Source organism: Mesoplodon densirostris, chromosome 7 (genome assembly GCF_025265405.1).
Source record: "Mesoplodon densirostris isolate mMesDen1 chromosome 7, mMesDen1 primary haplotype, whole genome shotgun sequence".
Taxonomy (NCBI): domain Eukaryota; kingdom Metazoa; phylum Chordata; class Mammalia; order Artiodactyla; family Ziphiidae; genus Mesoplodon; species Mesoplodon densirostris.
Genome location: NC_082667.1, coordinates 58,833,261 through 58,859,508, shown reverse-complemented (window position 1 = coordinate 58,859,508; position 26,248 = coordinate 58,833,261). Strand labels below are relative to the sequence as shown.

Sequence of the window (26,248 nt, the reverse complement as noted above, 5' to 3'; positions counted from 1 at the left end):
TACTTCAGTTATTTACTACTTTAATATAACTACTATCATCACTTTTGTGTATTCCTTTTCATTTTTTTTTTTTTTTTTTTTTTTTTTTTGCGGTATGCGGGCCTCTCACTGTTGTGGCCTCCCCCGTTGCGGAGCACAGGCTCCGGACGCGCAGGCTCCGGACGCGCAGGCTCAGCGGCCATGGCCCACGGGCCCAGCCGCTCCGCGGCACATGGGATCCTCCGAGACCGGGGCACGAACCCGTATCCCCTGCATCGGCAGGCGGACTCTCAACCACTTGCGCCACCAGGGAGGCCCTCATTTGTTTTCTTTATGCATATTTTCTATATTAAGTGTAACAGAGCACACATACAACTTAGAATTCTGCTTTCTCCCTTAACTATTTTATCACATCCATCTTTTCATGTTATTGCATGTTAAAGGACTGCAATACTTAATGAGTTACTGTAACTCAACCAGTCTGACAGTGTTGGCAAACACAGGTGATTTCACTTGAAGAGATCTTGTGAAAATAATCTTCCTTTGCTTTTGACTCTAAACAAGCATTCATAAAGAGGCTCACCTATTTTTCTTGCCCACCGCCTTCTTCTTCAACTTATGATCATTTGACTCTAGAACCTTAGAAGATCTGGCAAGAGCTTTTGACTGGCTCATTTTTTTAGAAGGGACAACATCATCATCTCCACTGAAGACATCACTGACACTGGTATCAGATTTCTATGGGGGGAAGAAACAAAAAGAGAGGCACTAAAAGATAACTGCTTTGGGGATAGTGGTAATGAAAACATTTCTCTAAAAGTAGTAATCAAAAGAGATAACTGACACCAGGGAGATAATCCTGTTTCTCCTGGCTATACAAAAATAATATGAAGTTCACAAAAATAACCTACAAGTTCAGTTCAAAGAAAATAAGTGAAAATAGATTCTTCTTTCGAATTCTCAATAGTAATAACAACCACTATTTACTGACTGACTGCCTTCTATGTATCTGGTACTATGTTAAATGCTGCATGTGTATTTCTAATACTTAGTACATTCCTGTAAGGTGTTCCCATCTCAATTTTTTTTTTTTTTTTTTTTTTTTTTTTTTTTTTTTTGCGGTACACAGGCCTCTTACTGTTGTGGCCTCTCCCGTTACGGAGTACAGGCTCCAGACGCGCAGGCTCAGCAGCCATGGCTCACAGGCCCAGCCACTCCGCGGCATGTGGGATCTCCCCGGACTGGGGCACGAACCCATGTCCCCTGCATCAGCAGGCGGACTCTCAACCACTGCGCCACCAGGGAAGCCCTAAAGATTCTACTTTTTTTCAGCACTCTGTACTCCTAATGATTCATTCTGCTTTTAACCTTGCTAAGACGAACTGTTTATTACACGTCACAAATTTTCGTAATGGCAGAACTGGTGGGTAAACCCCCTGTAATTTTATCGTGAGAAATGGCAGCTGAAATTGACTAATCAGCTCTAACACAAATGCAAAATAAGAAGACAGTGTTACAGATATTTGGCTCCAATTTTTAAAAAATCTTGCTGTTATAAATGCAGGAGACCAATCCAAAGTAGTTTTAAGCTTATCACCTCCAACTCCCTTTTTTCAGCATCTCAGGGTGTATAACGTATTGACCTGTCATAAGGGTAACAAATTAATAGTTAAATAGGCATGATCAGAATGTCCTTCTAGGAGGCAATGTAACTTTTCCAAGGTGAAATTAAGAGCTTTTTGCTCTTAATTTTTTCTTTGTTAAGTGGCAGCTTCTAAAAATGGTTTTGACAGGGTGATCAAAAGCTAGATGGGTCCACAGCCTGAAGAAAATTAGAGTAAATATAAACCAGGTTGTTCAAAAGCTCATAATTTCAGGAAACAAAACCACAAGGTAATGCTGAATTTCTAAGCTGTGGATGTTATCCAATATTAAGAACATTAAACACTGACCCCAGGGAAGGGCATAAGCATTCTAACTCCTTGGTCTTCCCAGTGCCTCAAGGCCAATTGGTTCACTCCTTCTTCCAGTAAACAAACATTTTCTAAAATTATTTTCTTCAGATAGCATGGGGGATTACTTAGTACCATTCACACATACATTCGTTTATTCACTAAGAATTCACTGAGTACTCAAATTCTATCAGGCCTTTGTTTTACAGGTAATAAAAAGATAATGAAGACATGTTTTCGTTCATGAGGAACTGTATCATACAACATAAGGACTATAGAAGAGGTATGTGCAGGATACTGTGGACATTCAGGCAACAAACTCTGCTTAGAGGAGTCTGGGATGGTTTCTTCATAGAGGTGATGAGTTGATTTTTAAAGAATGAAGAGAAGTTTACCAGATGTATAAGGGCATTTCAACATCCTTCAACAAGTAGAAGGATCAGTATGAGCAAGAGACATGGGGATGGAAAAAGCTAGACTGTGGAGTGGTGAGACAATCAGTATGACTGGAGTCTCCAGTGGTTACAGGGCAAAAGTGGGAGATGAGGTTAGGGAGGTTAAGTCAAGATCAGATGCTAATGCTATGCTCAAGACTTAGGAGATGGTGTGGTCTAGTGGGAACAACATGGGCTTTTTGCCAGACAGACTAGGGTAAGAATTCTAGTTCTGCCTAATTACTAGTAATTAATGTCTCTAAGCTTTTATTTCATGATATGTAAAAGGAAAACACTATCTCATGGGGCTAGTAAAAGAATTAAATGAAATAATGAACTTAAAACGTTTGGCACAGTACTTAATAAATAACAGGTAACGTAAATTCCCTGGCACACAGAAAATGTGTACTAAATGTAAGTTCCCTTTCTCTTTTCTCCTACAGGTAACATAGTATCAGTGATGACTTTTAAGGTAGAAAGTCATGAAATCCTAACAATTCACAGTATCTTTTAAGTCCATCTCCTCCTTTCCAATCCCACTGCTGCCACTCTCATTCTGGCATGCTCACTCTCTCGCTCGCTCTCTCTCTCTCTCTCTCTCTCTCTCTCTCTCTCTCTCTCTCTGTCTCACACCTCCAATAACCCAATGGCTTCCTATCTGCTCCCATTATTCTCCCCGCAGTTAACCTCCTACATCATTGCCAGTTTAACATTCCTAGAACACTATTTCAGTCATGTCATTTCCTCCTCACTCGACATTCAAAGGCTGTTACAGACTGCTTGCAACGCGCTAGCCTGCCTCGTCAATGTCTCTTCCACACGAATTCTTACCCAGTCAAATTAGATGCCTTGTAGTACACAACTGTTTCTCTAAACAGGTCGTTCTTTCCATTCCTATTTCATATTGTTTATCTCTCTGAACACTACTTTTCAAGTCTCAGTTAAAATCCCTTATCCCTCATGATGCTCCTTCCTGACAATCTCATGTAAAAGTCCTCCCTGCTTCTTCTGCACCCTGGTCACCCTCATTGCTTTTCCACTGAGCTGGTATAAACTACACTGTATTTCAGGTATCTTTGCTGACCTGGAGAAAAAGAAAATAGGGAATGTGACAGCAATCTTCACAAATATGATTATTTGTGGAACAGTAAATGAACTCATTTTGTATACACTCTAGAAGATGCTAAACCAATGAATAGAACACACGGCTTGACATAAGAAAGAACTTTGAAAATGCTAAAACTGCCTGAAAAGAGAATGTTCTGTCTTAAGGGTCAGTAGAGGTATTTGTCCACCACGAGTAGAGGTGTTTCTGGAACACCTGTATCTGAAAAGATACCAGTCGAGGGGGGTTCTGAGGGTATACCTACATTAGCTCTTCCTTGAAAGAGCTCTTAGGAAGCCATATAATATATTAAGATTATAGGCTTTGGTCTCAGGTAAACTTGAATGTGAATCCTGGCTCTAACACTTACTTGCTATGATGTGTCCTTGGACAAAATAATCAATCTTAGTAGGCTTATCTCCTCATCTGTAAAACGAGGATAATACTCTCCTCTTCAGATTGTGATTATAATTAAGTAAGGTATGTACAATGGATAGCTTTCTGTCTGGCAAGTGGTAAGATGCCTACACCCACGAATATTATTAATACTCTTGTTCTCCAATTCCTAAAGTTTCAGATTCAGTGACTTACAGGTGCTGTGTAAAACAAGTTCTCCAGGAGACTCTGGTCATACTGAGGGTCACTGGGCTCACTGCTGCAATACACCTCACTCCCAGGAGATGGGGAATCTGGAGGAGAGCCTAGCCCGTCCCAGTAACGACCTTGGGATAATTCGGTACTGCAGAGATAAGAAAAACAAAGCAGGACTTTAAGAGAAGTTTCAGCTGAGCTATTCTTTTTTTATTAAACGTTCTGAAATTCTAAACATGGAAGAAAATATGTTAAACAGAAGACTTACATTAAACAGAAGATTATCTGATAAATAGTTTCATATTATATTCCCCCTCCTCTGGGGTGTCAACAGCTAGCATTCAAAAAATACACTACTGGGCTTCCCTGGTGGCGCAGTGGTTGAGAGTCCACCTGCCAATGCAGGGGACACGAGTTCGTGCCCTGGTCTGGGAGGATCCCACATGCCGCGGAGCAGCTGGGCCTGTGAGCCATGGCCACGGAGCCTGCGTGTCCGGAGCCTGTGCTCCGCAACGGGAGAGGCCACAACAGTGAGAGGCCTGCGTACCGCAAAAAAAAAAAAAAAAAAAAAAAAAAATACACTACTGACAGTGATTGTGATCGCATTCATTTATTTAACAAACATTTTACTGGGTAACTATTATGTGCCAGGCATGATGTTAGGTCCTGAATGCTACAGAGATGGCTAACCTAACTTGTTCTACTCTTGTGCTGCTTATGGTCTAGTAGGGAGGAAAAAAGGCAAAGAATTAACTATAATTCAATGAGTTAAATGTTATATACTGTTTTTGTGAAGAACGGCTAATTCGTAAATATGCCTTCTTCTATTAAACAAAAGTATGTGTATTTAGGTTAATTATGGCAAGATTAGTTCTATGTGGGATAGAGAAATAAGTAAAACAGACACTCTACTTATAAAGAATTTGTAAACTAATAAGAAACATAAGCATACAAATACATGTATATTTCATTCATTTTTGTTTCTCTTATAGTAACTAGCACTTAATGAACATCTGTAAATGAACTTACTGATTCTTAATGAACATGTTAATAATAAAAACAATAGTTATTAAGTACTTAATATGTGCCAAACACTGTGCTAAGCATTTCAATTATTCTTTCAACTTTGCTTGCCTTTCAAGCTAGCTACTACTTTTTTTCCCTTCTGTAGTTTCCCAATAATATGTGATCACTACCTTCAAATTAGATCGTGTTCCTATAATTCTTGGAACAAAGAAATGCTCAACGAATAGATGCTCAATAAATGTTCCTTTCTTCACCTTTCCTTAATTTATAGCAGAGTTTCTCAACCTTAGCACTACTGACATGTTGGGTCAGATAATTCATTGTCACTGGGAGCTACCCTGTGCATTCTGGATCCCTGGACCCTACTCATCAGAAGCCAGTAGCACTCCTCCAGGTGTGACAACCCGAAGTATCTCCAGACATTACCAAATGTCTCGTGGGGTGGGGGTAGGGGAGAACTGCCCTCCAGTTGAGAACCACTGATCTATAGTAATCTCTCTCTCAAAGGCCAAGAACAACTTCCTAACTGCCAAAATCCAACTAACAACTTCCCAATCCACGCAGCTTCTCTGCAGCTTGTGAGCACCGCTCCTTTTTGAAGCTCTACTTCTTGGTATTCTACACAATTCTCATTTGCCACTTATGGTTCCCCTTCCCAACCGCCTCCCCAGCACCCCCCACCACCAGTTGCTTTTCTCCCCTCTTTGCACACCCTTAAATTTATGAATTCTGTTCAGTATATAGTCCTCTACCCTTCCCCCCCCACCAAATTAACATTTCTTTGAATTTATTCTTCTGTCTTTGACACAGAAAAAGGCATGCCATTTCCCTCCATGCAATATTTAGGGCATACTTATAACCAGAAACTGGGAGAGGTCAGAGATATTTTACACTGGCCAGAGGCCTGGGATTCCTGTTGGGAGGGCAGGAGATATAAAAGTAAAAGAAAAAGGGTGGGGGAAGGGTTGGAATTTGCCTGTATTCTTTGGCTACAAGAGAAGTCCATTCTCAGAACTTCCTTCTTTTTCTTTTTAATCATGTTTTAATCAAAGAACGCATGTACCTATTTTATATTTTTATTTAAAAATAAATTTATTTATTTTGGCTACACCGGGTCTTAGTCTGCAGCATGCGGACTTCTTTGTTGCGGAATGCATACGGGATCTAGTTCCCCGACCAGGGGTTGAACCCGGGCCCCCTGCATTGGGAGCCCCAAGTCTTACCCACTGGACCACCAGGAAGTCCCTACACATACCTATTTAAAAGTCAAATAGGATTACTAAGACATAATGAAAATCAGTAGCTGCCTGCCTCCTTAGAATCACTTTCAACTCCTTAAGATGTTTCTTCTGGTATTTACCTTCATATTTCTAAGTAACACATGTGTACTGCTATTTTCTGATTTTTCACTTTTCTAAATGATTTATGGACTTTCTAGCATGAAAAATGAAGGATCCACTCTCTTGTACCATTATCCTTGGAAACAGATTTCCCTTTCCCGCATCTTCTCAATTTACATTACAATTTTTTGTTGTTAATCTTCAGGGTTAACATCATATCAGAGCCAAGTATAATTTACTATACTTTCTTTACAACTTCTAGTTTTCCTTGTTTTAATAACTGTCTTAACTTTCATTTACTTAGTTTTCTACGTGCCTATTACTATTTCATTATTGAACTCTCCAAGAGAACGGACAGATTTCCTCTCATTCTGCTCAAACACAGGAGAAATGTGTTTCCACCTACGCTTTCCCCTCCTTAGAAATATCCCTACTGAAGCCCTGTCCTGCTTCCATAAGAAGTGTTCGCTCTCTAAATATGACACAGGCCATAAAGCTCCTTTTCTCTTTCTTCTGTTACATCCCCTACTTCTTGGACTCCGTGCCTTGCTCTTTATTCCTATATTCTCTTTGTTGTAGAGAATATCCTATGGTTCCCTGAGAACTTGTGCAAGAGAGGCAATCTTTCGAGTCCCTGCATGTATGAAGATATTTTTACTCTACCCTTACACATGATTGACTGGAAACGGAATTTGAGGTCAACAATTAAGAATTTTCAGAATCCTGGGACTTTCCCTGTGGTCCAGTGGGTAAGACTCCGCGCTCCCAGCGCAAGGGGCCCGGGTTCAATCCCTGGTTGGGGAACTAGATCCCACATGCATGCCGCAACTAAGAGTTCGCATGCTGCAACTAAGAAGTCCACATGCTGCAACTAAACATTCTGCAATGAAGATCCCGCACGCCGCGACAAAGATCCCACGTGCCGCAACTAAGACCTGGCGCAGCTAAACAAACAAACAAAAATAAATAAATAAATATTTTTAAAAAAAGAATTTTCAGAATCCTGAAAGCAATTCTCCACTGTCTTCCATGGAGCTGGTAGAAAACTCTTTTATTTCTGGCTTTATTGAGGTATAATTGACAAATAAAATTGTAACATATTAAAAGTGTACAATTGATGACTTGATATACATTGTGAAAGAATTCCTCTCATTGAGTTAATTAATGCATCTATCACCTCACATATTTCCTTTTCCCTTCTTTCTTTCTTCCTTCTTTCCTTCCCTTTTTATTTTCTTGTGAGAACATTTAAGTTCTACTCTCTCAGTAAATTTCAGTTATGCAATACAGTGTTATCAACTATAGTCACATTATAACTAGATCCTCAGACCTTATTATTCTTATAACTGAAAATTTGTACCATTTTACCAACCCCTCCCTATTTTCTCCAACCCCCAGAAACCACTTTTTGATAATGTTTCAATAAATTTGACTTTATTTTTGATTCCACATATAAGTGATAAGATGTAGTATTTCTCTGTCTGGCTTATTTCGCTTAGCATAATGCTCTCCTGGTTCACCCATGTTGTCACAAATGACAGGATTTCCTTCTTTTTTAAGGCTGAATAATATTCATTCCATATTTTCTTGATCCATTCATCCACTGATAGACACTTAGGTTGTTTCCATACCTTGGCTATTATGTATGATGCTGCAATGAACATGGGAGTACATATATCTCATCAAGATAATGATTTCAAGCAAACTAAATGTCCATCAACAGAGGAATGGATAAAGATGTGTTACATATATACAATGGAATATTACTCAGCCATAAAAAGGAATGAATAATGCCATCTGCAGTGACATGGGTGGACCTAGAGATTGTCATACAGAGTGAAGTAAGTCAGAAAGAGAAAGCTGGGCTTCCGTGGTGGCGCAGTGGTTGGGAGTCCGCCTGCCAATACAGTGGACACGGGTTCGTGCCCCGGTCCGGGAAGATCCCACATGCCGCGGTGCGGCTGGGCCTGTGAGCCATGGCCGCTGAGGCTGCGCGTCCAGAGCCTGTGCTCCGCAACGGGAGAGGCCACAACAGTGAGAGGCCCGTGTACCACCAAAAAAAAAAAAAAAAAAGAGAGAGAAAGCCAAACATCGTATAATATTGCTTATATGTGGAATCTAGAAAAACGGTTCAGATGAACTTATTTGCAAATCAGAAACAGAGTTACAGAATAGAAAATAAACTTATGGTTACCAAGGGGGGATGGGAGGATGGGATGAATCGGGAGACTGGATTGACATACATACACTACTATATATAAAATAGATAATTAATGAGAACCTACTGTATAGCACAGGGAGCTCTACTCAATGCTCTGTGGTGACCTAAATGAGAAGGAAATCTATACAACAGTGGATATATGTATATATATAACTGATTCACTTTGCTGTACAGCAGAAACTAACACAACATTGTAAAGAAACTATACTCCAATAAAAAAAAAATAGATAAACAACAAGGACCTACTGTATAGTACAGGGAACTCTACTCAATACTCTGTAATAACCTATATGGGAAAAGAATCTAAAAAAGAATAGATAAATGTATATGTATAACAAAACCACTTTGCTGTACACCTGAAACACAACACTGTAAATCAACTATACTCCAATATAAAATAAATGTTTTTTTTACATTTCAAAAAAAAAAACAGACAATGATTTCATTTCCTTTGTATATACAACCAGAATTGGGATTGCTGGGTCATATGGCTGTTCTATTCTTAATTTCTGGAGGAACCTCCATACTGTTTTCCATAGTGACTATACCAGTTTACATTCCCAATGACAGTGTACAGGGTTTTTTCTCCAAATTCTCACCAGCATTTGTTATCTCTTTTCTTTTTGTAACAGACATCCTAATAGGTGTGAAGGGATATCTCATTATGGTTTTGATGTGCAGTTCCCTGATGATTAATGATGTTGAGCACATTTTCTTGTACCTCTTCGCCATCTGTATGTCTTCTTAGGAAAAAAGGTCTATTTAGGTCCTTTGCCCAATTTTTAATTGGGCTATTTGTTTGTTTGTTGTTTTTTTACTATAGAGTTGTATAAGTTCCTTGTATACTTTGGATATCAACCCCATATCAGATATGTGGTTTGCAAATATTTTCTGCCTTTGCATTTTGTTGATGGTTTTCTTTGCTGTGTTTTAGTTTCATGTGGTCCCACTTACTTATTTTTGCTTTTGTTCCCTTTGATTTTGGTGTCAAGTCCAAAAAATTATTGACAAGACCAATGTCAAGGAGCTTACCCCCCTATGTTTTCTTTCAGGAGTTTTATGATTTCAGGTCTATGCTCAAATCTTTAATCCATTTTGAGTTGATTTCTGTGTACAGTGTAAAACAGTGTCCAGTTTCATTCTTTTTTTTTTGGATTTATTTTTAAAATTTATTTTTAAATTTTTTTATTCAAAGAGAAACAAAATTTATAATCATCCTCATCAGTTCACTCAGTCCCATGTAATTAATTTTTTTTATCTTGATCTTTTGTTAGCACTTTTATGAATTCATCAGTTTTCCATTAGAGTTCTGAAAATGCTTATTCATTCAGTTCAGCAGTATAGTCGGTTACCAGAAACCTGTGCTTGTCAGTCTTTTCCATGAATTCCTTGAAGATGAAACCGTTTTATAGGAACATTTTTGCAAAAGCATGAGAGTACACCCAGAACTGTCTGTAAATGACAAAAGACTTAAAAATGACCACGGTTAAGGATCTGATGAAAGTTCATAATAATGCAATTGACAAGAAAATTTAGTTATTTCTGAGATGTACATTTTAAAATAATAACTAGAACTATGACTTATAACATTTTACCAAAACATAAGATTTTTAGGAATTTCGTGTAATGTCTGAAACATTTATATTAACATATTTCCATACAAATAACCCGAAGAAAGTTTAGTATTAGTCGTTTTTTCTTTTTTGGTTTTTTAATATTTTAATTTAATTTAATTTTTTAAACAGAAGATCATTATTAGTCATCCATTTTATACACATCAGTATATACATGTCAATCCAAATTGCCCAATTCATCACACCAGCATCCCCATCCCCGGCGGCCTTCTCCCCTTGGTGTCCATACGTTTGTTCTCTACATCTGTGTCTCAACTTCTGCCCTGCAAACCAGTTCATCTGTACCATTTTTTTAGGTTCCACATACATGTGTTAATATATGATATTTGTTTTTCTCTTTCTGACTTACTTCACTCTGTATGACAGTCTCTAGATGCATCCATGTCTCAACAAATGACCCAATTTCGTTCCTTTTTATGGCTGAGTAATATTCCATTGTATATATGTACCACAACTTCTTTATCCATTCATCTGTCGATGGGCATTTAGGTTGCTTCCATGACCTGGCTATGGTAAATAGTGCTGCAATGAACATTGGGGTGCATGCGACTTTTTGAATTATGGTCTTCTCTGTGTATATGCCCAGTAGTGGGATTGCTGGATCATATGGTAATTCTATTTTTAGTTTTTTAAGGAACCTCCATACTGTTCTCCATAGTGGCTGTATCAATTTACATTCCCACCAACAGTGCAAGAGGGTTCCCTTTTCTCTGCACCCTCTCCAGCATTTGTTGTTTGTAGATTGATGCCCATTCTAATTGCTGTGAGGTGATACCTCACTGTACTTTTGATTTGCATTTCTCTAATAATTAGTGATGTTGAGCAGCTTTTCATGTGCTTCTTGGCCATCTGTATGTCTTCTTTGGAGAAATGTCTACTTAGGTCTTCTGCCCATTTTTGGATTGGGTTGCTTGTTTTTTTAATATTGACCTGCATGAGCTGTTTATATATTTTGGAGATTAATCCTTTGTCCATTGATTCGTTTGTAAATATCTTCTCTTTTTCTGAGGGTTGTCTTTCCATCTTGTTTATGGTTTCCTTTGCTGTGCAAAAGCTTTGACGTTTCATTAGGTCCCATTTGTTTATTTTTGTTTTTATTTCCATTACTCTAGGAGGTGGATCAAAAAAGATCTTGCTGTGATTTATGTCAAAGAGTGTTCTTCCTATGTTTTCCTCTAAGAGTTTTATAGTGTCCGGTCTTACATTTAGGTCTCAAATTCATTTTGAGTTTATTTTTGTGTATGGTGTTAGGGAGTGTTCTAATTTCATTCTTTTACATGTAGCTGTCCAGTTTTCCCAGCACCACATACTGAAGAGACTGTCTTTTCTCCATTGTATATCCTTGCCTCCTCTGTCATAGATTAGTTGACCATAGGTGTGTGGGTTTATCTCAGGGCTTTCTATCTTGTTCCATTGTTCTATGTTTCTGTTTTTCTGCCAGTACCATATTGTCTTGATTACTGTAGGTCTGTAGTATAGTCTGAAGTCAGGGAGTCTGATTCCTCCAGCTCCGATTTTTTCCCTCAAGACTGCTTTGGCTATTCGGGGTCTTTTGTGTTTCCATACAAATTTTAAGATTTTTTGTCCTAGTTCCGTAAAAAATGCCATTGGTAATTTGATAGGGATTGCACTGAATCTGTAGATTGCTTTGGGTAGTATAGTCATTTTCACAATTTTGATTCTTCCAATCCAAGAACATGGTATATCTCTCCATCTGTTCATATCATCTTTAATTTCTTTCATCAGTGTCTTATATTTTTCTGCATACAGGTCTTTTGTCTCCCTAGGTAGGTTTATTCCTAGGTATATTATTCTTTTTGTTGCAGTGGTAAATGGGAGTGTTTCCTTAATTTCTCTTTCAGATTTTTCATCATTAGTGTGTAGGAATGCAAGAGATTTCTGTGCATTAATTTTGTATCCTGCAACTTTACCAAATTCATTGATTAGCTCTAGTAGTTTTCTGGTGGCATTTTCAGGATTCTCTACGTATAGTATCATGTCATGTGCAAACAGTGACAATTTTACTTCTTCTTTTCCAATTTGTATTCCTTTTATTTCTTTTTCTTATCTGATTGCCATGGCTAGGACTTCCAAAAGTATGTTGAATAATAGTGGTGAGAGTGGACATCCTTGTCTTGTTCCTGATCTTAGAGGAAACACTTTCAGTTTTTCACCATTGAGAATGATGTTTGCTGTGGGTTTGTCATATACGGCCTTTATTATGTTGAGGTAGGTTCCCTCTATGTCCACTTTCTGGAGAGTTTTTATCATAAGTGAGTGTTGAATTTTGTCAAAAGCTTTTTCTGCATCCTTTGAGATGATCATATGGTTTTTATTCTTCAGTTTGTTAATATGGTGTATCACATTCATTGATTTGCATATATTGAAGAATCCTTGCATCCCTGGGATAAATCCCACTTGATCATGGTGTATGATCCTTTTAATGTGTTGTTGGATTCTGTTTGCTAGTATTTTGTTGACGATTTTTGCATCTATATTCATCAGTGATATTGGTCTGTAATTTTCTTTTTTTCTACTATCTTTGTCTGGTTTTGGTATCAGGGTGATGGTGGCCTCATAGAATGAGTCTGGGAGTGTTCCTCCCTCTGCAATTTTTTGGAAGAGCTTGAGAAGGATGGGTGTTAGCTCTTCTCTAAATGTTTGCTAGAATTCACCTGTGAAGCCATCTGGTCCTGGACTTTTGTTTGCTGGAAGATTTTTAATCACAGTTTCAATTTCATTACTTGTGATTGGTCTGTTCATATTTTCTATCTCTTCCTGGTTCAGTCTTGGAAGGTTATACCTTTCTATGAATTTGTCCATTTCTTCCAGGTTGTCCATTTTATTGGCATAGAGTTGCTTGTAGTAGTCTCTTAGGATGCTTTGTATTTCTGTGGTGTCTGTTGTAACTTCTCCTTTTTCATTTCTAATTTTACTGATTTGAGTCCTCTCCCTTTTTCTTGATGATTCTGGCTAATGGATTATCAATTTTGTTTATCTTCTCAAAGAACCAGCTTTTAGTTTTATTGATCTTTGTTATTGTTTTCTTTGTTTCTATTTCATTTATTTCTGCTGTAATTTTTATGATTTTTTTTCCTTCTGCTAACTATGGGTTTGTTTGTTCTTCTTTCTCTAGTTCCTTTAGGTGTAAGGTTAGGTTGTTTAGTTGAGATTTTTCTTGTTTCTTGAGGTAGGCTTGTAGAGCTATAAACTGCCCTCTTAGAACTGCTTTTGCTGCATCCCAAAGGTTTTGGATTGTTGTGTTTTCATTGTCATTTGTCTCTACGTATTTTTTTGATTTCCTCTTTGATTTCTTCAATGATCTCTTGGTTATTTAGTAATGTATCGTTTAGTCTCCATATGCTTGTGTTTTTTACGTTTTGTTCCCTGTAATTGATTTCTAATCTCATAGCGTTGTGGTCAGAAAAGATGATTGATATGATTTCAACTTTCTTAAATTTACTGAGGCTTGATTTGTGACCCAAGATGTGATTTATCCTGGAGAATGTTCTGTGCACTCTTGAGAAGAAAGTGTAATCTGCTGTTTTTGGATGGAATGTCCTATAAATATCAATTAAATCTATCTGGTCTATTGTGTCATTTAAAGCTTGTGTTTACTTATTAATTTTCTGTTTGGATGATCTGTCCATTGGTGTAAGTGAGGTGTTAAAGTCTCCCACTATTATTGTGTTACTGTCGATTTCCTCTTTTATAGCTGTTAGCAGTTGCCTTATGTATTGTGGTGCTCCTATGTTGGGTGCATATATATTTATAATTGTTATATCTTCTTCTTGGATTGATCCCTTGATCATTATGTAGTGTCCTCCCATGTCTCTTGTAACATTCTTTATTTTAAAGTCTATTTTATCTGATATGAGTATTACTACTCCAGCTTTCTTTTGATTTTCATTTGCATGGAATATCTTCTTCCATCCCCTCACTTTCAGTCTGTATGTGTCCCTAGGTCTGAAGTGGGTCTCTTGTAGACAGCATATAGATGGGTCTTGTTTTTGTATCCATTCAGCAAGCCTGTGTCTTTTGGTTGGAGCATTTAATTCATTCACGTTTAAGGTAATTATCGATATATATGTTCCTATGACCATTTTCTTAATTGTTATGGGTTTGTTTATGTAGGTCCTTTTCTTCTCTTGTGTTTCCCACTTAGAGAAATTCCTTTAGCATTTGTTGTTGAGCTGGTTTGGTGGTGCTGAATTCTCTTAGCTTTTGCTTGTCTGTAAAGCTTTTGATTTCTCCATCGAATCTGAATGAGATCCTTGCCGGGTAATCTTGGTTGTAGGTTCTTCCCTTTCATCACTTTAAATATGTCATGCCGGGCCTCCCTGGTGGCGCAAGTGGTTGAGAGTCCGCCTGCCGATGCAGGGGATACGGGTTCGTGCCCCGGTCTGGGAGGATCCCATATGCCGCGGAGCGGCTGGGCCCGTGAGCCATGGCCGCTGAGCCTGCGCGTCCGGAGCCTGCGCGTCCGGAGCCTGTGCTCCGCAACGGGGGAGGCCACAACAGTGAGAGGCCCGCATACCGCAAAAAAAAATAAAAATAAAAAAATAAATAAATAAATAAATAAATAAATATGTCATGCCACTCCCTTCTGGCTTGTAGAGTTTCTGCTGAGAAATCAGCTGTTAACCTTATGGGAGTTCCCTTGTATGTTATTTGTTGTTTTTCCCTTGCTGCTTTCAATAATTTCTCTTTGTCTTTAATTTTTTCCAATTTCATTACTATGTGTCTCAGCGTGTTTCTCCTTGGGTTTAACCTGTATGGGACTTTCTGTGCTTCCTGGACTTGGGTGGCTATTTCATTTCCCATGTTAGGGAAGTTTTCAACTATAATCTCTTCAAATATTTTCTCGAGTCTTTTCTGTCTGTCTTCTTCTGGGTCCCCTATAATGTGAATGTTGTTGCGTTTAATGTTGTCCCAAAGGTCTCTTAGGCTGTCTTCGTTTCTTTTCATTCTTTTTTCTTTATTCTGTTCTTCAGCAGTGAATTCCACTATTCTGTCTTCCAGGTCACTTATCCGTTCTTCTGCCTCAGTTATTCTGCTATTGATTCCTTCTAGTGTAGTTTTCATTTCAGTTATTGTATTGCTCATCTGTTTGTTTGTTCTTTAATTCTTCTAGGTCTTTGTTAAACGTTTCTTGCATCTTCTTGATCTTTGCCTCCATTCTTTTTCTGAGATCCTGGATCATCTTCACTATCGTTATTCTGAATTATTTTTCTGGAAGGTTGCCTATCTCCACTTCATTTAGTTGTTTTTCTGGGGTTTTATTTTGTTCCTTCATCTGGTACATAGCCTCTGCCTTTTCATCTTGTCTATCTTTCTGTGAATGTGGTTTTTGTTCCATAGGCTGCAGGATTGTAGTCCTTCTTGCTTCTGCTGTCTGCCCTCTTGTGGATGAGGCTATCTAAGACGCTTGTGTAAATTTCCTGATGGGAGGGGCTGGTGGTGCGTAGAGCTGACTGTTGCTCTGGTGGGCAGAGCTCAGTAAAACCTTAATCTGCTTGACTGCTGATGGGTGGGGCTGGGTTCCCTCCCTGTTGGTTGTTTGGCCTGAGGCAACAGAACACTGGAGTCTACCTGGGCTCTTTGGTGGGGCTAATGACAGACTCTGGGAGGGTTAATGCTAAGGAGTACTTCCCAGAACTTCTGCTGCCAGTGTCCTTGTCCCCATGGTGAGTGACAGCCACCCCCCGCCTCTACAGGAGACCCTCCAACACTAGCAGGTAGGTCTGGTTCAGTCTCCACTGGGGTTACTGCTCCTTCCCCTGGGTTCCGATGTGCACACTACTTTGTGTGTGCCCTCCAAGAGTGGAGTCTCTGTTTTCCCCAGTCCTTTCGAAGTCCTGCAATCAAATCCCACTAGGCTTCAAAGTCTGATTCTCTAGGAATTCCTCCTCCCATTTCCGGATCCCCAGATTGGGAAGCCTGACGTGGGGCTCAGAACCTTCACTCCAGTGGGTGGACTTCTGTGGTATAAGTGTTCTCCAGTCTGTGAGTCACCCACTCAGCAGTTATGGGATTTGATTTTACTGTGATATTTCGCCCCTCCTACCGTCTCATTGTGGCTTCTCCTTTGCCTTTGGATGTGGGGTATCTTTTTTGGTGAGTTCCAGTGTCTTCCTGTCCAAGATTGTCCAGCAGCTAGTTGTGATTCTGGTGTGCTCACAAGAGGGAGTGAGAGCATGTCCTTCTACTCCACCATCTTGGTTCCTCCGGACTTATTGCCCATGCAGTTTCATTCTTCTACATGTGGTTGTCCATTGTTCCCAACAATATTTATTGAAGAGAACATCCTTTCTCTATTAAGTATTCTTGGCCTCTTTGTTAAAAACTAATTGACCATATATGCATGGGTTTATTTCTGGGTTCTCTATTCTGTTCCATTGATCTATGTGTCTGTTTTTATGACAACGCTATACTATTCTGATTACTATAGCTTCGTATTATACTTTGAAATCAGGAAGTGTGATGCCTCCAGCTTTGTTCTTCAAGATTGCTTTGGCTATTTGTGGTCCTATACAAATTTTAGGATTGTTTTTTTTCTATTTCTGTGAAAAATGCCACTGGAATTTTATAGACATTGCACTGAATCTAAAGATTGCTTTGGGTAGTATGGACATTTTAACAATATTAACTCAATCCATGAACATGGAATATCTTTTCATTTATTTGTGTTCTCTTCCATTTTCTTTCATCAATGTCTTATAGTTTTCAGTAAACAGATCTTTCATGTCCTTGATTTAACTTATACCAAGTATTTGATTCTTTTTGATGCTATTGTAAATTAACTGTCTTCTTACTTTCTCTTTCTGATAGTTCATTGTTGGTGTAGAGAAACGCAACTGATTTTCATATACTGATTTTGTATCCTGCAACTTTACTGAATTCATTTATTCTAACTAGTTTTTCGGCAGAGACTTTAGTGATTCATGTCATCTACAAACAGTGGCAGTTTCACTTTTCCAAGCTGAATGCTTTTTATTTCTTTTTCTTGCCTAATTGCTCTGGCTAGGACTTCCAGTACTGTGTTGATTAAAAGTGGTGACACTGAGCATCTTTCTTTTATTCCTCATCTTAGAGGAAAAGCTTTCAGTGTTTCATCATTGAGTATGATGTTAGTTGTGGGCTTGTCACATATGGCCTTTGTTATGTTGAGGTACATTTCCTCTACACCCAGTTTGTTGAGAGGTTTTATCACGAATGGGTGTTGAATTGTGTCAAATGCTTTTCCGCATCTATTGAGATGATCACATGATTTTTATCCTTCTTTTTATTAATACGGTGTATGATATTTATTGATTTGCAAACGTCAAATCATCCTTGCATCCCTGGAACAAATTTCACTTGATGATGGCATATGATCCTTCTAATGTATTGTTTTTTTTTTGCGGTACGCGGGCCTCTCACTGTTGTGGCCTCTCCCGTTGCGGAGCACAGGCTCCGGACACGCAGGCTTAGCGGCCATGGCTCATGGGCCCAGCCGCTCCGCGGCATGTGGGATCTTCCCGGACCGGGGCACGAACCCGCGTCCCCTGCATCGGCAGGCGGACTCTCAACCACTGCGCCACCAGGGAAGCCCTCTAATGTATTGTTGAATCTGATTTTCTAATGTTTTGTTGAGGATTTTTGCCATTTATGTTAATAAGAGATATTGGCCTATAATTTTCTTTTCCTTGCAGTGTCTTTGTCTGGCTTTAGTGTCAGAGTAATGCTGGCCTCATAAAATGAGTCTGGAAGCATTCCCTCCTCTTACGTGTTTTCAGAGAGTTTGAGAAAGATTGTATTAGTTCTTTAAATGTTTGGTAGAATTCACTACTGGAGTTTTTGGGACCTCAACTTTTTTTAATTTAATTTATCTTTTTGGCTGTGTTCGGTCTTCGTTGCTGTGCACAGGCTTTCTCTAGTTGCGGTGAGCAGGGGCTACTCTTCGTTGCGGTGCACAGGCTTCTCTTGTTGTGGAGCACAGGCTCTAAGTGTGCAGGCTTCAGTAGTTGTGGCTCAAGGGCTCAGTAGTTGTGGCTTGCGGCCTCCAGAGCACAGGCTCAGTAGTTGTGGTGCATGGGCTTTGTTGCTCTGCGGCATGTGGGATCTTCCCGCACCAGGGCTCGAACCCATGTCCCTTGCACTGGCAGGCAGATTCTTGACCACTGCACCACCAGGGAAGCCCTGGAATTATTTTGTTGGGAGGTTTTTAATTATAATTCAGTCTCCTTGCTAGTAATCAGTCTGTTCAGATTTTTCTGTTTCTTCATGATTCAGTTTTGGTAGACTGGATATAAATTTATCCATTTCTTTTAGATTTTGCAATTTGTTGGTGTATAATTTTTCATAGTAGTCTCTTACAATTCCTTGTATTTCTGTGATGTCAGTTATAGTATCTCCTATTACATTTATAATTCCATTGAAGTCCTCTCTCTTTTCGTCTTAGTAAGTCCAGCTAATGGTTTGTCTACTTTATCTTTTCAAAATAGCAGCTATTAGTTTCATTGATCTTTTCTATTGTTTTTTTAGTCTCTATTTCATTTATTTCTGCTCTGATCTTTGTTATTTCTGCTCTGATTTTTGTTATTTCCTTCCTTCTGCTAACTTTGGGCTTAGTTTGTTGTTTTTTCTAGTCCCTTGAGGTGTAAAGTTAGTTTTTTAGTTGAGCTCTTTGTTTCTTAATGTATGTATTTTTTTATGTCTTATGTGTTATGTCTTACAAAACCTTACATGTTTCTTTTTTTTTAATTTTTATTTTATATTGGACCATAGTTGATTAACAAGGTTGTGTTACTTTTGGGTGTACAGCAAAGTGATTCAGTTATACACTTAAATGTACATGTTTACTGCTATAAAATTCCCTCTTAGATAAGCTTTTGTTGCATTCCATAGGTTTTGGTATGTTGTGTTTCCATTTTCCCTTGTCTTAAATGATATTTTTACATTTCTTATTTGATTTCCTCTTTGGCACATTGGTTGCTAAGGAGCCTGTTGTTTAATCTGTACATATTTGTCAATTTTCTAGTTTTGGTTATTGACCTTTAGTTTTATACCATTGTAATTGGAAAAGATACTTTATATTTCAATCTTCTTAAATTTATTGACTTATTTTGTTGCCTAACTTATAATCTCTCCTGGAGAATGTTCCATGTGTGCTTGAGAAGTGTATGTATCCTGCTGCTGTTAGATGGAATGTTTTGTATATGTCTGTTACGGACATCTGACCTAATGTGCCATGTGAGTCCGACGTTTCCTTACTGATTTTGTTTTGATGAACTATTCATTGTTAAAAGTGGGGTACTGAAGTCCTCTGTATTGCTGTTTATTTCACCTTACAGATCAACTAACATTTGTTTTATATATTTAAGTACTCCTAGGGTGGGTACCTAAATATTTACAGTTGTTGTATCCTTGTGATGAATTGACCAACTATAATTATATAATGACCTTCTTGATCTTATTATAGTTTTTGGCTTAAAGTCTATTTTTTTCTGATATAAGAACAGGTACCCCCCCCCACTCTCTTTTGGTTTCCACTTGCATGAAACATCTTTCATATCCATTCACTTTGAGCCCTGTGTGTGTCCTTAAAGCTGAAGTGAGTATCCTTGTAGGCAGCAGATAGTTGGGTCTTGTTTTTTTATCCATTCAGCTACTCTCTATCTTATGATTGGAGAATTGAGTCCATCTACATTTAAAGTAATTAATGATGGGAGTGAACTTATTACTAGCATTTTGGTAATTGCTTCCTGGCTGATTTGTAATTCTTTTGTTCCTTTCTTGCTCTCTTCCTATAGGATTTGATGACTTTCTGTAGTGGTATGTTTTGCTTCCTTTCTCTTTCTCCTCTGTGTATCCACTATAGGCTTTTGCCCTGTGGTTACCATGAGGCTTACATAAAACATCTTACATTTATAACAGTCTATTTTTTTTTTTTCGGTACGCGGGCCTCTCACTGTTGTGGCCTCTCCCGTTGCGGAGCACAGCCTCTGGACGCGCAGGCCCAGCGGCCATGGCTCACGGGCCCAGCCGCTCCGCGGCATGTGGGATCCTCCCAGACTGGGGCACGAACCTGTGTCCCCTGTATTGGCAGGTGGACCCTCAACCACTGCACCACCTGGAAAGCTCTAGGATTTTTTTACATACTAGATCATGTCATCTGTGAATAAAGATAGTTTTACTTCTTCCTTTCCAATTTGGAACCCTTATATATTTTTTTCCTGCCTAATTGTTCAGGCCACATAGGTAGTAAGAGACAGACCTCAAATGTCAACTTGTGTCTGTTTAAAATCCATGTTCTTTTCATTATAACCTGCTAGGTAACGTTGGTGTTGGGGAGAGAGATGAAAAATAAGAATGGAAAGGTAGATTGGAGACCATTCTGTAAGTGAAGCTAAGAATAAAAGGCTAAAGATTGGATTTTTATTTAGTAGGTAGTGAATAACCAAGGGAATGACTTGGTTATTCTAAGGAAGTGTTGCTTTAAGAAGATAAATCTGTTAACAATGTACACAATGAACTGGAGGAATAATTTAAAAGGAAAGAAAGCTAGTTAAGAGCTCTTACCTGCCCAATAGCAGCTGTATGGTTCTGGTATCAGCTTTTGTGTCATGTTTCCAAAATGTATTCTCAGTTGGAGGGAGGAGGTGATCTTCAATGTGGTCTTTAAATTGATTCCTAGACAAAGCTTTGATTCTAAGGAATGAAAAAATACTTTTTCAGTGGCTAACATATGGGAAAAATCTAAATCAGAATTAATTGAACATGGAATATTTAACATACTTCAGCCTTCACCTTAAATATATATAAAACTTCACAATTTACAAAGACCTTTCCTATATTAGAATCTCATTTCATTTATGTAAGAGAGGGAGGAGAGAATATACCCATTTTTTATATAAGCATGCTGGTTCAGAAGGAGTTAAGAATTTAGCCATTTACATATTTAAAGTAAGTGTCAGTGCTAGGTCTAGATTTTGGGTATCTTAACTCCTAATTTAGGCTTCTTTTTCACCACATTAGGAATTACTTGCTGAACATTTCCAAGATTATTCAGTCCATATCTTGACAAAAAAACACATGTTAACAACTATCAAGAAATTAACTATTGGGGTTCATGTTTATCCAGTAACTTACTTACTGTGTAGATGCTCTAAGAAAATCTTCCTTCACAGAAGGATGAACTTCTTCCAACAACATGCTAGTATCTGGGCTTGATTTCATTGCAGAAATCACCATGGCATTACGCAGTTTATTGCCTTGTTCTAACAGAGCTGAAGAGGGCAAAACAGAACACAGAAAATCTAAAATCCAACAGAAATACTTGAAATATTTAGCACCTTTCCTTCTCTCACAGGACTTACCATAGTATACTATAACTGCTTACTTGTCTGCCTTCCCCACTAGCTTGAGAATCCCTTGAGGACATTCACCTTACAACAAATGTTTACTGAGCTTCTATCACATGGACCGTTTTAGATGCTGGCATTATAGCAGTGAATGAAGTCTCCATTATGTAGTGACTGACCACCTTACTAGAGTCATTATATACATGCATTGACTCTTCCAACTGGTGTTTGCACATAATAAATTTAGTAATATCTACATAATATATTATTTTTGTATCCAGCTATCTTACTGAATTCTCTTATTTGTAACAGTTTTAATGTCATTATTATTTGAGGAACACTATCAACTATATCAGCTAAACTGTTAGGAGTCATAGTGGTAATCTAGTCCAAATGTATACTTTTATGGATGAAGAAAAGAATACCAAAACATTTCTACGACTTGTCTAAGATCATACATCAGGTTAACAGAAAAGTCAGGATAAAGTCTTTAAACTTTCTGATAGGTAAAATTTCTCCCATCCCTAAGCAACAACAAGAATTACAGAGGATAACATTTATTGAACCCTTACCACTTCCTAGGCACTACTCTAAGTATGTTATGTATAGGAACTCATTTAATCCTCCCAACAATCCTCTGAAATAGGTACTATCATTTCCTTCATTTTCCAGATGACAAAGCTGAGGCACAGAGGATATGTAACTTGCCCAAGTTATGCATGCAGTATAACCAGGCTGACTCTACATCCTACGATTTAACCACTATACCTATATGACCCCACTTTTTCTTAGACTTCTTTTTAAAAGCTTAGGACCAGTGGTATTATTTCAAGGAACACCGGGAAGAATTATTATTTTCTTGAGGTTCCACAGTTGCTTAGGAGGTAGGTAAGACTCGATACCAAATGGCTGTCTATCTTGGTCTAGAGTTTTATAGCTTCTAAAAATAAAGAAAATATGGCAGTCAGGCCAAGAAAATAATAAGCCAAACAGATCCATAAACGTTCAACATTTGTTAGCATAAAGAGTTCAAACTATAGCTTAAAAACTCAAAACCCCAAACGCGAAAAACACTGAAATATCATATGCTCAATGTGTTACGTGAAAGTATAAGTAAAAGAAAATAAAGATCACCATCTGTGGTAGGCATAATTCTACACTTGATCTTAGCCAAAAGGCAAAAACATGATGTAGGCAGAATTCTAAGATAGTTCCCCCCAAATTTCCAGCCACTGGTATACAAATACCTTCTCCCAGTGATTCAGTCATCTAGGTATTGCCATAAAGGGATTTTACAGATGTAATTATGGTTCCAAATCAGTCTACCTCAAGACTGGGAGATTATCTTGGTGGTCCCAAATCTTTATAAAGCAGAGTTTTTTTCTGGCTGTTTGCAGGATATGAACTCAGAGATTTAAAGTATGAGAATGATGTAATGTTTCATTGCTGTCTTGAAGATGGAGAGGACCATGTGGCAAGAAATGCATGTGGCCTTATGGCCTTTAGGAGCTGAGAGTGGACCCTGGCTGACCGCCAGCAAGGAAATGGGACTGCAGTCCTACTACTGCAAGGAACTGGATTCTGTCAACAAGAATGAACTTGGAAGTGAATTTTCCCTCAGAGCTTCCAGATGAGAATTTAGCTTGGCTGACACCTTGATTGTAGCCTATCATACCCTAAGCAGAAAACCCAAGCATACCTTGCTGGACTTCAGATCCACAGAACTGTGACTAATAAATGGGTATTCTTTTAAGCCATTAAGTTTGTGGTTACTTGTTATGCAGCAATAGAAAACTAATATTCCCATTAATGCCACTACCCACAAATACTGATTAACATTTTGATATATTCCAGATAGTTTTTTTTGTGTGTGTGTGGCTACGTTGGGTCTTCGTTGCTGTGCACGGGCTTTCTCTAGTTGCGGCGAGCGGGGGCTACCCTTTGTTGTGGTGCACAGGCTTCTCATTGTGGTGGCTTCTCTGTGTGGAACACAGGCTCTAGGTGTGTGGACTGCAGTAGCTGTGGCTCGCAGGCTCCAGAGCGCGGGCTCAGTGGTTTGGCGAACGGGCTTAACTGCTCCGTGGCATGTGGGATCTTCCCAGACCAGGGCTCGGACCTGTGTCCCCTGCATTGGCAGGCAGATTCTTAGCCACTGCGCCACCAGGGAAGTCCCCTGGATAGTTGTTTTTTTTTCTTTTCTTTTTTTTTTCGGTACACAGGCCTCTCACTGCTGTGGCCTCTCCCGTTGCGGAGCACAGGCTCCAGACGCGCAGGCTCAGCGGCCACGGCTCACGGGCCCAGCCGCTCCGCGGCATGTGGGATCTTCCCAGACCGGGGCATGAACCCGTGTCCCTGGCATCGGCAGGCGGACTCTCAACCACTGCGCCACCAGGGAAGCCCCCCCGGATAGTTTTTAATCTATGCATACATACACCTATAGATGTATGTGTGTGTGTATATATATAAATTTTTTCTTTTGCAAAAATGGTATATTATGTATACAGTTTTTTTTGAATTTCATTTTACTTTATTTTATACAGCAGGTTCTTATTAGTTATCTATTTTATACATATTAGTGTATACATGTCAATCCCAATTGCCCAATTCATCACACCACCACCCCCACTTTCCCCCCTTGGTGTCCATACGTTTGTTCTCTACATCTGTGTCTCTACTTCTGCCTTGCAAACCAGTTCATCTGTACCATTTTTCTAGATTCCACGTATATGCATTAATATACGATATTTGTTTTTCTCTTTCTGACTTACCTCACTCTGTATGACAGTCTCTAGGTCCATCTACGTCTCTACAAATGACCCAATTATGTATACTGTTTTATAACTGCTTTTTCACTTAATAATATGCATTAACTTTTTCTATGTAAATAATGGCTATATAAGTATGTATTTTTGTTTTTACTTATTTAAAAAAAATCTCTTTGGGATTCAGTCAGAAAATGGCTGTCTTGTTTATTCAGTGAGAAAGGGTGAGGAAAACATGTTCTGCTAGCATTGGAAATTTGGTTAAGGAAGCTTGCTATGTGACAGGAAGCCCTCCTCCTTTTAGTTTCTAGTTAATACTTGGCTTAATTTGATATGGTTTAAAGTTCTTTAATGAGGTGGGCACACTCAATAAATGCTTTATGAATAAAGTAGTTAATGACAAGCAGTGTCAATAATAAATTTCATTTGATTTCAGGGCCATGTAGAAAAATAGTTTTTCTACTGATACCCAAAGTGTCTCTAGAGATATTTGGTACTTGGTACTTTATAATCTAACCACACACAACTATTTTTAATTCCTTAAACACAATACTTCCTTTGTGCTCTCAAAGTTCTGCGTATCTGATTCCATCAAAGAATTACCATGCAGTATTAAAATTGTCTATCTCACCCAAACAACTGTGAGACGAGAAATTGGCTTTTGTTGGTCTTTGTATGCTCAGTGCCTAGTATATATCAGGAATTTGATTAAATGTTTCAATAAATACTTCCACTGTTGCATATATCATACAAAATTGTACTGTATCTGCTTTAGAGTCTGTTTCCTTTACTACAATGCATTCATTAAGTCAGGGACTATCTTATTTATCACTGTAACCCCAATACTCAAAACAATGGCTGACACAATAGGCACTCAAAAGATATCTGCTGAATTGAACTGAGCTTAAAGTTTTCATCCCTGCTAAATAAAATTTCCCTGGGAGAGCTCCCCTGGTGGCACAGTGGTTGAGAGTCCGCCTGCCAATGCAGGGGACATGCGTTCGTGCCCCGGTCCGGGAAGATCCCACATGCCGCAGAGCGGCTGGGCCCGTGAGCCATGGCCGCTGAGCCTGTGCATCCGGAGCCTGTGCTCCGCAACGGGAGAGGCCACAACAGTGAGAGGCCCGCGTACTGCAAAAAAAAAAAAAGAAAGTTCCCTGGGAATAGTAATATTTTAAGAGTGACTTAATTAGTCATTAACATTTGAATAGGAATAGGTACGGAAGATACTTTACAATAACAGGTTTTAAAAAAGAAGTAAACATTGAAGACAACAAGTAGGACAAATCTGAGCGAGGGTGGTCTGTTCACTGGCCTCCAAGTGGTTTCTTCCTTGAAACAGCCATTCTTAGAATAGTTTCTCTAAAGTCTAAGGAATGGCAACAACAACACCTTAACTCCCCTTCTTAAGAGGAAGCTGGTTCCACACTAAAAGAGCTGTCATGCCATCTTCCTGCACCTCAACTCAATAATTATTTTTTTTAACACAAGGGAAGGGCACTTAGTTGAGTTCATGACAAATGTTTCCCTTGTTTATTTCCTACATGCCTTGGGCACAGCCCCTGCTAAACAGGGAGGTATACAGCTTCTGGTTTTTGTTCCTACTCCTTGTTATCTATTCTAAACCCCAACTCTTAACAAACTTATGGTTACTGGGGGGGGGGGTAGGGATAGGGAGAAGGGAGAGTTAGGGAGTTTGGGATTGAAATGTACACACTGCTATATTTAAAATGGATAACCAACAAGGACCTACTGTATAGCACAGGGAACTCTGCTCAATGTTATGTGGCAGCCTGGATGGGAGGGGAGTTTGGGGGAGAATAGATACATGTATATGTATGGCTGAGTTCCTTTGCTGT

At 38.8% G+C, this 26,248-nt stretch overlaps 1 protein-coding gene across 1 annotated transcript in view; it reads right to left on the bottom strand.

Annotated features, from left to right (window-relative positions):
• Positions 1 to 26,248, bottom strand: part of C2CD3 (C2 domain containing 3 centriole elongation regulator) — a 130,947-nt gene that overhangs the window by 85,343 nt on the left and 19,356 nt on the right. Inside the window, exons 6-9 of the mRNA XM_060103271.1 lie at positions 21,420 to 21,552; positions 20,846 to 20,974; positions 4,062 to 4,209; positions 563 to 717 (exon numbers count right to left, since the gene is read on the bottom strand). Coding sequence (XP_059959254.1) covers positions 563 to 717; positions 4,062 to 4,209; positions 20,846 to 20,974; positions 21,420 to 21,552 — 565 coding nt within the window. The remainder of the gene's footprint in view (positions 1 to 562; positions 718 to 4,061; positions 4,210 to 20,845; positions 20,975 to 21,419; positions 21,553 to 26,248) is intronic.